At 33.8% G+C, this 14,843-nt stretch overlaps 1 protein-coding gene across 10 annotated transcripts in view; it reads right to left on the bottom strand.

Annotated features, from left to right (window-relative positions):
- Positions 1-14,843, bottom strand: part of RFX3 (regulatory factor X3) — a 382,072-nt gene that overhangs the window by 55,619 nt on the left and 311,610 nt on the right. For all 10 annotated transcript variants that reach the window (XM_077148291.1, XM_077148294.1, XM_077148298.1 and 7 more), the window contains 3 exons: positions 7,727-7,842; positions 7,116-7,270; positions 3,105-3,202 (listed from right to left, as the gene is read on the bottom strand). In XM_077148291.1, the coding sequence (XP_077004406.1) occupies positions 3,105-3,202; positions 7,116-7,270; positions 7,727-7,842 (369 nt within the window). The remainder of the gene's footprint in view (positions 1-3,104; positions 3,203-7,115; positions 7,271-7,726; positions 7,843-14,843) is intronic.

Genomic DNA, 14,843 nt, shown 5'->3' with positions numbered 1-14,843 from the left:
AGTAAAAGAAACCACTGCAATCTTCAAATCTATTTTCCCTTGCCAAATTTTAAATGCTTTCTTATGACACATACTTTGAATTCATTTGGTGAGAGAGCTTGTAAATTATAGCATTTAAATCTCTAAACCAAGTATTATTTTCCTTTTGAGTAGGTTGAGGTCAAGCCTAAAACAAACTCCTACATTCTTTGACATCTGAGTGCAGCACTAATTAAACTCGCCTTGCAAGTAAATTATTCATCCGTAGCAAGAGATGACTTTGTCTAGGGAAGCAGGAAAAATACTAGTTAGTTTTTATTTTATTTTTTTTTTATTTTCTGCAGGACAGTCAATTAGAAACTAGGCAAATAACTTTTTTTTTCTTTTTATTTGGAATATTGAACTATACATAGAGTTCCAATTTTTTAACTGGATAAAAATTTACTCTCTAGAACAATATTATTAAGATTCATTCTTATCACCTAGGTAATTTGGGAGTAAAACAAGAGAGTTCATAGCCTTTACTGGCAAATATATAATTAATAAACTTATCAGAGACAAGCAACTAGAAGAACTGGTTTTCATAATTTGAATTTCTGCAAAAAGGCTACCAAGGAAGTCTCCATTTGCCTCTCAAAAACATTTTTCTATTCTTCTCCACCCTGGTCCATGCTCAGGGATGCTGTCCTGAGTGGACTAAATTAACTACCTCCCTTGCTATCTGGCTTCCAAATGCGTTTGGCCAATGATAGGCACTGCTAGATTACTGAGGACGGGTAAAGAGATTGGCCAGTGAATTTCACTCCCCCACAACATATGTTGACTCTTTTTGTTTTGGCAAAACATGATTTCCTTTTCTAAAGCTACAGTTCTGGCAGAAAGAGAAGCTATGGCTTTTACTCCTTGCCCCTTCAGACCAAGCGGTGGTTAGGACTTCCTGCTATTCCTAGTCCTGGGGTATTTTACATCTCTCCTGTGTAGAGATGGTTTTTCTAACTCTGTCTTCACCTTTGGAAACAGACCCTTCTTAAACTGTCTTCAATTATCTCCTCTTTGGATGTAACATTTGCTTCCTGTTGGGATCCTGACCCTGAATGAACCAGGTATTGCTGAAAGATATCAAAGAGAATACAAAAAAATTCTAGGTAAAGAGCCAAATCTCATGACCTCAAGGATCTCAAGTAGCTCTAACATATTCATATGGTGTCGCATTTAGTTATAATGGGTATATAAGAAGCAAGTGAATTACCAGTCAATTGACTCAGTGGTACAGGGGGTTCATGGGGCAATGGATACTCTATCTCGATGAAAAAGATGTTCTAAAACTATGTGGAACTTGGGAAGAAGCTGGCATATCCTCATCAAAGAAAAGTCTTCCTTTTTCCATTTGTGGTATATATTAAGAGAGTACATACTATGTGCTAGGTACTGTTAGGTATTTTACCTATACTACTTTATTCAATTCTCACAACAATCCTATTAGACACATATGAATTAAAGGCATTAAGAAGCTTGCTTAAAGTTACACAGAAATTACATGACAGTGGTGGGATCTGAAGCCAGGCATTGCGATTCCAATTGCCACAGTCTTAACCTAATTATGGTGTTTGCTCTGTCAAGGTAGATTGCCTTCATTGATTTAGTGCTAAGCTGAAAAATGGCTGTGTATCAGTAAAAGAAAAAGAGCAAAAGACACTTTCCACAAAGGTAAATAATCCAAATTGATTCTGGAGATCAATGAGATGTCAATGTTGCAGGTGGACTGCCAGCACCTTCACTTTGACGAAAGTGGGAAGGAGGTGTTTTCAGCTGTTTGGAGTGCTATTATGAATGTGACTGACTTTGCAAGTTGGAATGACTTCTGCAATAATCAAATAGCACCTTCTTAGTTGTCCATTTCATTGTGGCACTCTAGAACAGTGCTGCCAAATAAAGCTACGATAATAATGGAAATGCTCTGAATATGTGCAGCCTAATATTGTAGCCACTAGCCACAAGGAGTTATTGAGCACTTAAATTATAGCTAGTGTGACTAAGGAACTACAATTTAATTTAATTTTAATTTTAAATTCAAATTTAAATAGCCACATGGGGCTAGTGCTACTATATTGGATAGTAAAGCTCTATAGCACCAATCTAAGATGGGCATATAAAAAAAATTTCCCTTCTTTACATTTCAGAGGGAGAAAGTCTTATTGCAAACCTTAAGCCAATAGCAGAAAGAGCTACTTGTTTTCCCATAGAGACCTGTCACTTGCAAGAGCTCCAATCTATCAACTTTGTGTCCATATTGAAAGCCAAGGTATACTGCTGGAGTCTCATAGTGAATACAGTCATTGATGAAAAGCCACAAATGTAATTTTTAATACCAACATTTAGGAAGAATCATTCCAATCTTGCCATGGGGATATGTTCACAGACCAACTTTAAGTAATATGACTAGCAGAAGACAAAGTGGAGACCAGAATTCATATTTTTAACAAAAGAATCTGTATTTCTTATATACACTGATAAATTATGACATGAACTGTTCACTTTAAGAAATGATTACTTGATTTACAAAGGTATTCTCTGGTGCCAAATAAAAAAGAAAATTCTGAAACACAAAAGGCCTATTTATATGAACATTACAGAGCTCAGTGAGTAAAGTAGGGGCCTTTTTTAAATTGAAAACTCCTTCATATGGAAATCATTTGAAAATTCTATTCTATTTGTAATATTTGAAATTAAGCCATCTGAAATATAAAGTTTGGAAAAGGACTTGTAAATATACCACACTTAAAATGCTTCTTTAATCCAATGATTATGGCGATGAATATACAACTATGTGATGATATTGTGAGTCATGGAATGTTCATATGTTAAGAATGTTCATGCTTGTATGTTATGTTTTGTCTAAATAAAAATGTTTTAAAAACGCGTCCTTAATCTCCTTGAAAGAAAAATAACCATATATCTCTTGCGCAAGTTCTTATGCGACTATAAAATAAAAATATAAATATCAGTTTTAAAAGATTCCATATAATATAAGCATTATGCATGATACTATTTGATAGCATAGACATAAAGTTCACAGTGGTTCAGAACAATTTCTTAGGCACAAGAGGTAAAGACAAACAGTGTACCTTGGTTTGTATCATTCTCTGTGGAATATTGTTCATGGCATTGGAAAGCCAACCTTCAAGGCTTTTAGCAAAATTTCGAATGGCTTGGGTCAAGGCACCTAAATGTTAAAGAATAAAAGTAGAATGAAAAAGTTGCCAAAGAATATTAATTGTTATGCTAGGATAAGGGAAAACACATGTACACAACATCTGAAATAGCACAGGGCTTTCATTGCCCTCATCGCCAAGACTTTAACATTATTCCCAACACTGAAAGCATCCAAGAATTATATTTAGGGTTTTTTTTTTTTAAAAGTGGTTTTATTTCCAGATACTTATCACACTTTGTAGGGAAACAAAAACATTCAAGCATTTTTGCTTATAGCAACATATACCAGTTGTGAATATACTTATAGGTTGTTTAGAGAATTTTCTACTTAGACAAAACACTTCATTAAAGGTTTTGTCCTTAAAGGCTAAGTATGTTCTTTATAAATTCTTCATCTTGATTTTTTCAAGCTCTTAACCTATTTTCATTTTTTTAGTTAAAAAGAAAAATAATACAAAGCTTTCTCCCTTTCTCTATACATCTACTTAGAACATATGAATTGGAATAGTTATCTACAAAACAATCTAAAACATCTCTTACTCTTGTTGAAAAGCAAGGTAAAAATAAAAATTGTTCAACTTGAAAATTCTGGATAATCATTCTCCATTTCACTTGACAGATGTAGATAAAAGATAAAATTGAGACCAATATTCTTAAAATATTCCTAAAATTGCCAATTCTGTATTTTTCACATATCTTTTAAAACCCAAAATAGAGAATAAGGTCCATGAGAACAGATTTTATCTTGGTCATAGAATGATTAGAAATATCTTCAGTTATTAGGGGTAACTATAACTATTTACAACAAGGGATATGCTCACAGTAGCTTTAGCCTTACAGGAGTAGATGGAATTCTTCTTTTGTTCAGTAATTCAGTCATTATTATTTCACTTCATCTGTGTCCAAGATTCCACATTATAGGGGACAGTTTTAGACATTTAATAGTTTTTGGAACAACCATAACATAAAATTAACCTATGTAGGTTCCCTCCTATAATGTAGGTTCTGTAGATCTTAGAATCTGTAAACTACTGTAAGACACAAGGAGGTGACATTTTTGCCTAAGGCTCCCAAGTATATTAATTTTAACAATAAAGTTAAATTCCTTGGTTTTTCTTTCTGCGCTCAAACAAGTCTGACGTGTTTTTCTAATTATCGCTTTTATTAAAGTAGAGATGGAAATAATTTAATTCATTCAAGTTAGCTGAAAAACAAATACAGTTTACGATTCTAATAATAAAATAATAATAAATAAAAATAAAAAAAATTTAACTGGTCAAACGACAAAAGAGATTGAGATGGCTTAAATTTTGATTAGGAAAAACACTCAAGGCTGGACTCTTAACCATGAGAATCATCTAATAGAAACACCAAGTTGGAAATTCTTTGAGAAATAATCTTATTTTTGAAATTTCCAAAGTTTCCCATTTTAGCCAAAAAGAAAAAAGAATGAAAAATATTTTTCTGCTCTATTATGTACTGGAATCATGAAGGGCAGGCATGAATGGAAATGAAAAAGTGAAAAAAAATTAATAACCCATTTTGAAATTCAAATTTTGTTCAAGATTAATTTGGTCATCTGCATTTTCCATTTTTTCCTACAATTAATATACAGTTATTTAATCTAGGGAAAAAAATCAACTAAGAACTGATAAATGTCACTTAAAAACTGTTTGAATTTGGGTCTTATTTTACTCAGAGAGACTTTATGCTAGGGAGATTATATAATAAAAAAGATATTTTATATACTAAATAATTGTAAGTTTTTACACTAAATGACATTCTGGTACACTTCTAATTATTCTCATGATTGTACACCTATGTGTTACCAGTAGAGTCTTATATAATTCTTTATACTTAACTTTTTTTTTTATTTTCAGATAAATGTATTTTAGAATACAGTAGCTTTAGTCTGACTTTAAATTAGTGCGATGTACAGACCTTTTTTTTTTTTTTTTTTTTTTGGCTAAATAAAGGAATCCCATCTGGACAGAAAATGGTAGAATGAAGTAACTAGTAGCCAGGGAAACAGACAGATTATTTTCAAATATAGTAAGTATGTTCTTTCTATAGGGACTCATTTAAAATAAAGATTTTGGTAGATTGACTTTGACAACTTTTAAAGGCTCATGAATGGACTGTTAGAGTTTAAAATCCATTCCAAACCTGACATGTCTCAATCTGCTCAAGATTAATATTACGCCTCATTGTAGAATGGGAATGAAATTCTCCAATTTTCATGGTAGGGTGGAATATTAACACATTTCATAAATTCAGAGAAACTATAAAACTTTACTCATGTGAACATATCTGAAGCTGAGATGTTTGCTAAAGCTAGAGTGAGAATAAGCTGACAGAACAAATTGGCTTTCAAATAAAATCTTCAAGAGAAAGTTCAAGTGGACTGTGTACTGAAAATTAAGGGAATCAAAGACAACAAAAACTGATAATATGACTGAAGTTTGGGGATTATTTAGTTCACAAGTTAAAGTCTTGCGAAGCTAAGACAGAAGCAAAGGATTCTAGAATAGTTTAGTGAATATTGGCATTGATGTGCCTCACTGACATCTCTTCTTACATCTCACAGGAGAAATTGTACATTGATGGCAAAATGTCACAGGCTAATGAGCTACCCTATGCAAAACTTCTCTTAAATATCTCTAGAGGTACTCAGAGCACAGGGAACAAGAGAAAAACAAGGAAAAGCAGATCTGGAACATAAAATCACTAGAGAATTTACTCATTGAAATTTCCTATGACAACATACTTTAATCAATCTTTAGTCAGGAAAGTTGGTGCTTACTACCAATTAATAAAATTGTGAGACAATGGCAGCTGCATTTTTATTTTTTATTACCTATTTCTATACAAATGTATACACATGCTCATTGAAATTATATGTAAGTATGTATCTAAATATATCTTTTGAGGTGACAGGGAACACATGAGAATACTCATACCTTCCAGTGTTGTCTATCTTATTTAGAAAAATTAAAGTCTAAGACTACAAATGTTAATGTCTTCTTCTTTTCTTCTACTAAATCCCTATTTAAATATTTTCTGGAATAACAATACAAATCATCTGTGGACAGGACAGTGGCCAATTTCACAAGCTAAATGATTGCTTTTACTTTATTAATATCAGAGGGGGGTAGGAACTCTGACCCATATCTTTAAAAGTTAAGGTAAGTAGTATGTGCACCTAAAGATGTAGGCATAAAATAATTTCAGCTCTCCAACACTAGAGAATTCTTAGTGGCATTTATATCGGCACTTGCAGAAAATAGCTTTGTTTGCTACATGGTAGTTTAAAAAGCATCATCACTTTAAAAACTTATCTAACTTATCTATGTGATTCTATTTGCTTCATAGTGGGAATACAATGCTTGTGTAGTTACACAGATTTTTCTTCTAAAGTGCCAGTTAACCATTACCATTAATGGAACCTGCATTTGTAGTTTTAACATGATATAGGTGACAAAGTAAATGCTTTTATAAAGGAATTCAACTTCATTGGAAGCCTAGATATCTCAAATCAAAAGTAACCATAAAAAAGAGTGGTCTAGCAATGGCATATTTCAACAATTTTTTGCTTTCAGAAAAGACTGAATTCTTGGTTACAATTTTGACAGTGCTGACTGGCCTGGGAGTGTTCTTGCAATTAGTTATTGGGACTGGCACATCTATATTTAGTCTTTCCTATTTAAAAAATAGAAGGAGAAGAAAGATTGGAAAACAGATAAAATTGTTCCCTTTTACTAAAGTTTTGCTCAAGGTTTATGCAATACTCTGTGTTTCAAGTTTTTTAGTTGGCAAATCTAAATGAGGTAAGAATCACTGTAGATTGCAAGGTCACTTCCCAAAACTTCCTGGGTGGAATGTATGAGAACAAAAGCATCCGTAGTTTTCTGCATTTAACTTACTAGGAATAGGTCTAAGGACGTCGGGGATGAGAATCTCCACCAAAGCCTGGTACATCCCATGGTCACAGTTACACATCCATTTCAGGATTGACTCATGTTTGCACAGAGTTATCAGCTTTGCTTTCGGAAGTCGACTTTCTATTTCACTCAGATTGCTGGTGTGAATAAATGTAGCAAATGAATAGATGGCAAATGAGGATAAAAAAAGAAAATGGACTTTAAAAATAGTTTTAATTTATCAAATATTACTGAGGTTAGAACTACATCACCATTGCACTGGTGCCATACGGCTGGATATTTATACAACACTCCCCCAGAATTGCCTATGCACGTTGATACTTTCTGACGGTATGAAAGGCAGATATGATAATAATTCCATGAGGATGAAAATAACTCTACCACAGACCCCCAAATGAATAAAAATGGGAGCTATTTACAACTCTGAAACCTAAAGAGAGCAGTTTGTGGTTTATTTCTAGGATGACTTAAGCATCAATCAATTCATTTAATGTCATCAGGTAAGGTTCACAACTGGTATACATGTTTCTAATTTATTAGCTTTGACATCAACTTAGCCATATAAATGAATTGAAAAGCATATTGATTCTGACCTTGATTCAGTAATGGTAGTGCCATCTGTTGGAGTAGAGGGAGAATAGCGCCAGAATGTTTGCCACAATTTTTCAATCAGGCTAAACTGAAGATTCACAACAACATCCAATATTGCCTAAAAAACAAAAGGATATCAGTATTCCAACTTTACTTGTGGTTTTGTGGAAGAGAGCCTAATGACAGGATTTTATATGATCAAGTTTTTTTTTTAACTCCTTAAGTTAAAAAAATGGTGAGGGCTTCTGCAGCACCAAAGTGGTAATGTAGTGCCAATATCCTACAGAACCTTTGAATAACTAGCAAAACCTGGCACAGCATCTTCCTATAAACTCTGGAAAACAGTTAAAGGTTTGCAGTAATTGGGGGAGTACTGACTCAAGAAAACACAGCTTTAGCAGTTCATGATGCCCTTGCTGCTTGCCCTGACTCCTCCATAGCAGTGTGGAGCCATCCTGCACTCTTCCTGTGGGTCCCTGGCCCTATTCCCTAGGGTGTAAGTATATGCATACTGGGGCACCAGTGCCAATCTAATGAATGACTGCCTAAAAGACTGAACAAGGAAACTCATTTAGGGGTTGCCTTTCAGGCAGAGACAGCTTGCAGACAACTACATCAATATAAGAAACAATTAAGTAAAAAAGCCTGGGGCAAAGAATTATCTGCTTCAAGTAATATAAGAGAGTACTCAGGAAGAGGAGAAAGTCTATTTCATAGAGAGTAGGGGAAGCACTTAGTTTCTTGTAAACGGGAATTCCTGAAGACAGACAAACAAAGCCTAGGAAAATATGCAGGCACAGAGAAGATGGAAATCTCTGACATATTACTAGCTGGACACCAACTTAAGGAACAAACAGCTTAGGGACCAAATACTACAGTTAATAATACTAAAATGTACAGTATGCAACAAAAGACTACAAGGAAAACAAAGAAACAGGAAATGATGGTTCATCCAAAGGAACAAGATAAAAATTCAGAAACCATTAAGAAAAAGATCAGACTTTGGACTGATAGGACAAAGACTTAAAAAAAAGGAACCTCAATATGCTCAACAACAAAAAAAGGAAAACAAAGGAAAAGAAATAAAGGATATGAAGAAAACAAAGAATGAATAATATGAGAATCTTAATAAAGAGAAATTTTTAAAAAGAACCAAACAGAAATACTGGAATGAAGACGACAAAAACTCAAATGAAAAATTCCCCAGAGGGTTCCAACAGTAGATTAGAGATGGCAGAAGAACTAATCAGTGAACAAAAAGACAAGACAATTGAAATGATTCAGGCTGAGGAGGAGCACAAAGGAAAAAGAATTTTAAAAAAACAAACAAAGCCTAAGAGCCATATGGGACACCATCAAGCATAGCAATATATGTGTGTTGGGAGTCATAGAAGAGGGAAAAGGGGCAGAGGGAATACAAAGAAATGTGGGAGAAACTTTTCCAGATTTAAAAAAGGACATGAATATGCACATTCAAGAAGCCCAATGAATTACAAGCAGGATAAACTTGAAGAGAACTACTACCAGATACAGAGCAGTCAAGCTGTAGAAAACCAAGGACAAAAAGAGGGTCCTGAAAGCCACAAGATAAAGCACTGCTTATGTTCAAGGGAGTCACACTGAAATTAAGTGCCAATTTCTAATCAGAAATCAGGGAGACAAGAAGGCAGTAGGATGAAATATTTAAAGTACTGAAAGAAAACAACTGCCAACCAAGAATTTTATATCTAGCAAGAGTTTCTTTCAAAAGAGATGAGAAAATTAAGACATTCCCAGATAAATAAAAGTTGCCCTAGAAACAATGCTAAGGTAGTTCTTCAGACAGAAAAGAAAGGAAACTAGCAGTGAATTAACAAGGCACAATAGAATAAAGACCTTCAATATAAGGAGCAATAAATGTAATTATAAATTCCAGTACTGTTGTAGTGTATTTTTTGGTATGTAACTCCATTTTTTACTTCTTATAGGCTCTAAAATAAAAAGTAATGATAGGACGGGCCATGGTGGTTCAGTGGCAGAGTTCTCGCCTGCAATGCCGGAGACCTGGGTTCTTTTCCCAGAGACCACCCATGTAATAAAAATTAAAAGAAAATAATGATAAATCTATGGTTTGGGGCTTTTGGACCTACAATGTTAAAAGATATAATTTGTAAGAAGTACAATATAAAGGTTAGGGGATGGAGAGGTATAGGAATAGTATATATATATATGTATACACACACACACACACACACCATATTGAAGTTAAGTTGGTATGAAATCAAGTATGATTGTTATAGACATTGGATGTTAAATTTAAGCCCCATGGTAACCACAGACAAAATATATGAAAAATATATGGAGAAAGAAATGAAAAGGGATGCAGAGTGGTATAATACAAAAAATCAAATAAACAAAAAAGTAGGCATTTATGTTAGAATTGAGAGAAAAAACAGGTACAAGACTTATAAAGATCAAATAGCAAAATGACAGAAGAAAGCCCTGCATTATCAGTAGTTCTTTAAGATCTAACTATATGCTGATTACAACAGACTCACCTTAAATTCAAAGATGTAAGTAGGTTGAAAATGAAATGATGGAAAAAATATATACCTTGTAAGATAACCAAAAGACAGCTGGGGAAGCTCTACCAATATCAGGTAAAATAGACTTGAAGTAAAAAAGTCTTATGAGGGACAAACAAGGTCACTGTATAATAAAGGAGTCACTGTATAATAAAGGAGTCAATTCAATAAGAAGATATAACAATTATAAATATATATATATACCTTATGTCAGAGCCCCAAAATATATGAAGCAAATATTGACAGATTTGAAGGGAGAAATAGATGGTTCTACATTAACAGTAAGGGACTTCAATATACCATTTTCAATAACGGATAGAACATCTAGATAGAAGAGAAATAAGAAAACAGAATACATAAATGATACTATAACCCAACTTAACCTAATAGAACACTTCACCCAACAGAAGCAGAATATACACTGTTCTCTAGTGTATATAGATAACTCTCCAGGACAGTTATCCACTAGACAAGTTCCAATAAATTAAAACATATTGAAATCACATAGTATATCTTCTCTCACCAATGGAATAAAGCTAAACATCAAAAGCAGAGGGAGAAATGGAAAATACATAAATAGGTGGAAATTAAATAACATACTCTGAAACAAGGGTCAAAGAATAAATGGCAAGGGAAGTTTCATTGAGGTGAATGAAAACGAAAACACAACATACTAAAATTTACGGGATACAATAAAGGCAGTGTTAGTAGGGAAATTTACTCCTCTTAATGCGTACATTAAAAAAGAAGAAAGATCTCAAATCAGAGATCTAACCTCACAAGAGGCAGATATAGAAAAAGAAGAACAAACTATACCCAAAGTGAGCAGAAGGAAGGAAATAAAGATTAGAGAGCTGATAATGAAAAAGAGGAAAAAATACAATAGAAAGATTCAATGAAACTAAAAGTTGGCTCTTAAAAGATCATTACAATTGAAAAACCTTTAAAAAGACTGAAAAAGGAAAAAGCGAGAGGATGTGAATGAAAATAAAAAAATGAAAGAGGGGACATTTCTGCTGACCTCACAGAAAGGAAAAAGATAATAAGAGGATATTATGAATAATGTATGCCAAAAAATTAGATAACCTAGATGAAATGAACATATTTCCAGAAACGCACACACTAGCTACACTGACTCAAATAGAAATAGAAGATCTCAACAGTTCAATAACATACGAAGAGATTAAATGGTAACAAAAAGCCACCTAAAAAAAGAATCCCAGGATGAGATGGCTATATAGGTGAATTTCACCAAAAATTCCAAGAAGGACTAACACCAATCTTGCTCTAATGCTTTCACAAAAAATAGAAGAGGAAGGAACTCTCCTTAAATTCACTCTATGAGGCCAACACAGAAAAAAAAAACAAGAAAATAAAATAGAAACCATTATCTTATGAGTTTAGATGAAAAAATCCCCAAGAAAATACCAGTAAACCAAATCCAACAGTACCTGAAAATAATAATACACAATGATTAAGTGGGATTTATCTCAGGTGTACAAGGGTAGCTCAACATAAGAAAATCAATTAATGTAATACACCGCATTAATAGTACAAAGGAAAAAAAAAACACCCAATTATCTCAATTGAAACAAAAAGGTGCATTTAACAAAATCCAGCAGCCATTCTTGATAAAAACACTTAGAAAACTAGAAATAGAAAGGAACTTTCTATCTCAACATGATAAAGGGCACCTATGAAAAACCCACAGCTAACATCATACTCAATGATGAAAGACTGAAAGCTTTCCCTCTAAGATCAGGAAGAAGACAAGGATGCCTACTGTGAACAGCGTTATTTAACACTATAGTGGAAGTTCTAGCCAGAGCAATTAGGCAAGAAAAAGAAATAAAAGTTATCTCAACTGGAAAGGAAGAAGTAAAACTGCCTATTTGCAGATGACAAGATCCTATATACAGAAAATTCAGAAAAATCTACAATAAAACCAAAAGGGCTAATAAATGAATTCAGCAAAGAAGTCGAGGAACACACCAACACACAAAAATCAGCACTGTTTCTATAAACTAGTAATAAACACTCTGACGAGGAAATCAAGGGAAAAAATCCACTTAACAACAGCTACTTAAAGAACCAAATTTTGTAAAATAAATTTAACTAAAGATGTGAAGGCTTGCATACAAAAAAACTACAAAACATTGCTAAAAGAAATCAAAAGAAGACCCAAATAAATGGAAGGACATCCCATGTTCATGGATTGAAAGACTAAATATTGGAAAGATGTCAATTCTTCCTAAAGTGATTACAGATTCAATGCAATCCCAGTAAAACTTCCAACAGCTTTCTTTGCAGAAATGAAAAAGCCAGTCATCAAATTTATATGGAATGGTAAGGGGCCCCAAATAGCCAAAGCCATCTCAAAAGAGAAGAATGAAGTTGGAGGACTCATACTTACTGATCTTAAAACTTACTAGAAAGTCACAGTAATCAAAACAGCATGGTACTGGCAAAAGAGAAGACATATAGACCAATGGATATGAACTGAGAATTCAGAAATCAATCATCACATTTATGGCCAATTGATTCTTGATAAGCATTCCAAGTCCACTCAATGGGGAAAGAAAGGTCTCTTCAACAAGTGGTGCTGAGAAAACCAGATCTCCATAAGCAAAAGAATGAAGGTGGACCCTTATCTCCCTTTATCTCACACCACATACATAAATTAACAAAATGGATCAAGGACCTACACATACGAAACAAAACTATGAAACTCCTAGAAAAAAATATAGGTAAACATCCTCAGGGCTTTGTGTTAGGGAGTGGTTCCTAAGACATTAAAACCATGAGCAACAAGAGAAAAAAACAGATAAATGAGACTTCATTAAAATTACAAACAATAGTGCATTAAAGGAGTTTTATCATGAAGGTAAAAAGACAAGCAACAAAACGGGAGAAAACAATTGGAAACCATTCGTCTGAAAAGGGTTTACTATCCAGACTATATAAGGAAATTCTACAACTCAAAAGACGAACAACTCAATTAGAAATGAGGAAAAGACTTAAAAAGAAATTCTCCAAAAAAGATACATAAATGGCCAAAACATATGAAAAGATGCTCAACATTATAGCTATTAGGCAAATGCATATCAAAAGCACAGTGAGATGCCTTTTCATACCCACTACAATGGCTACTATTAATAAACAGAAAATAGCAAATGTTAGAGAGGATGTGGAGAACTAGAAACAGTCATTGTTGGTGGGAATGTAAAATGGTGCAGCCACTGTGGAAAATAGTTTAATGGTTTCTCAGAAAGTTAAGCACAGAATTACCATATGACCTGCAATCCCACTTCTAGGTATATACCCCAAATAACTGAAAGCAGGGACTCAGACATCTGCATACTGATGTTCATAATGGCATTATTCATGATTTCCAAAAGATGGAAGCAACCCACATGTCCATCAACCAATAAATGGATAAGCAAAATGTGGTATTTGCATACAATGGAATATCAATCAGCCGTAAAAAGGAATAAAGTTCGGATACATGTAACAACATGGATGAACCTTGAAGATATCATGTCGAATGAAATAAGCCAGACACAAAAGGACAATAATAATATGAGCTCACTGATATGAAATAATTAGAATAAACAGTCATAGAGTCAGAAATTAGAAGACTGGCCATTAAGAGCCGGGATAGCAGTAAGGAATGGGGAACTAATTCTTAAAATGCACAGAGTTTCTATTTGGGTTGATGGAAAAGTTTTGGTTATGGAAGGTGGTAATGGTAACACAATGCTACGGATGCAATTATACATTCGAATGTGAATAAAAGGGGAAAATGCAGGTTATATATATGTGTTACTAGAATAAAATAAAGAAAAACACATAAGACTGCAACACAGTCTACTGTCTACCATGTAAACCCTAATGTAAACTATGGACTATAGTTAATATTTCAATTATATTAACATTTTTCATCAATTGTAACAAAGGTACCACACAAATCAAAGTGTTAATAACAGGTATGGGGTATACGGAAACTGTATTTTCTGAATGACTTTTCTTAAGCCTACAACTTAGCTAATAAAAAAAGTTTTTGAAAAAACCATAGTCAAACAGAGCTAAATATTATCATTAGAAATTGTGGAAGCAGAGAGATATTTTGGGGGTGGTGGTAATGGGGACAGGATAAAAATAAAACAAAAAATTAATCAGGGAAACTCATAAGGACCTCATTTCCCACCCTCACTTTTACCACTTTTCCCTCTATTTTTGTGCTTCCTTCTTTTCCTGTCCCTCTTTTTACTCTCCTCTTATTCTTCACCTTCCCCATCCTTTTGCCTCCAAGGTTGCTGTAGATTTCCCTTTCTCAGACTGAGCAAGGTATAGAACAGAGATTCAAATCACGTCTGCCCTCTTCAGGTTCACTGGGGTAGGTTTCCATGGGCCATCAAAGAGGACAGAAGAGAAGTGTATGGAGGTGCTCTTTGTAGCAGATGGAGTTAGGGCTGCATTTTAGATCTATTTAGGTTGCCATCTGTGGATTCCATGATGTTTCAGCCAATATAATTGGGCACAAATGACAGAGTCA

This window comes from Tamandua tetradactyla, chromosome 2 (assembly GCF_023851605.1).
Source record: "Tamandua tetradactyla isolate mTamTet1 chromosome 2, mTamTet1.pri, whole genome shotgun sequence".
Lineage (NCBI taxonomy): Eukaryota > Metazoa > Chordata > Mammalia > Pilosa > Myrmecophagidae > Tamandua > Tamandua tetradactyla.
This window is presented reverse-complemented; position numbering and strand designations above follow the sequence as displayed.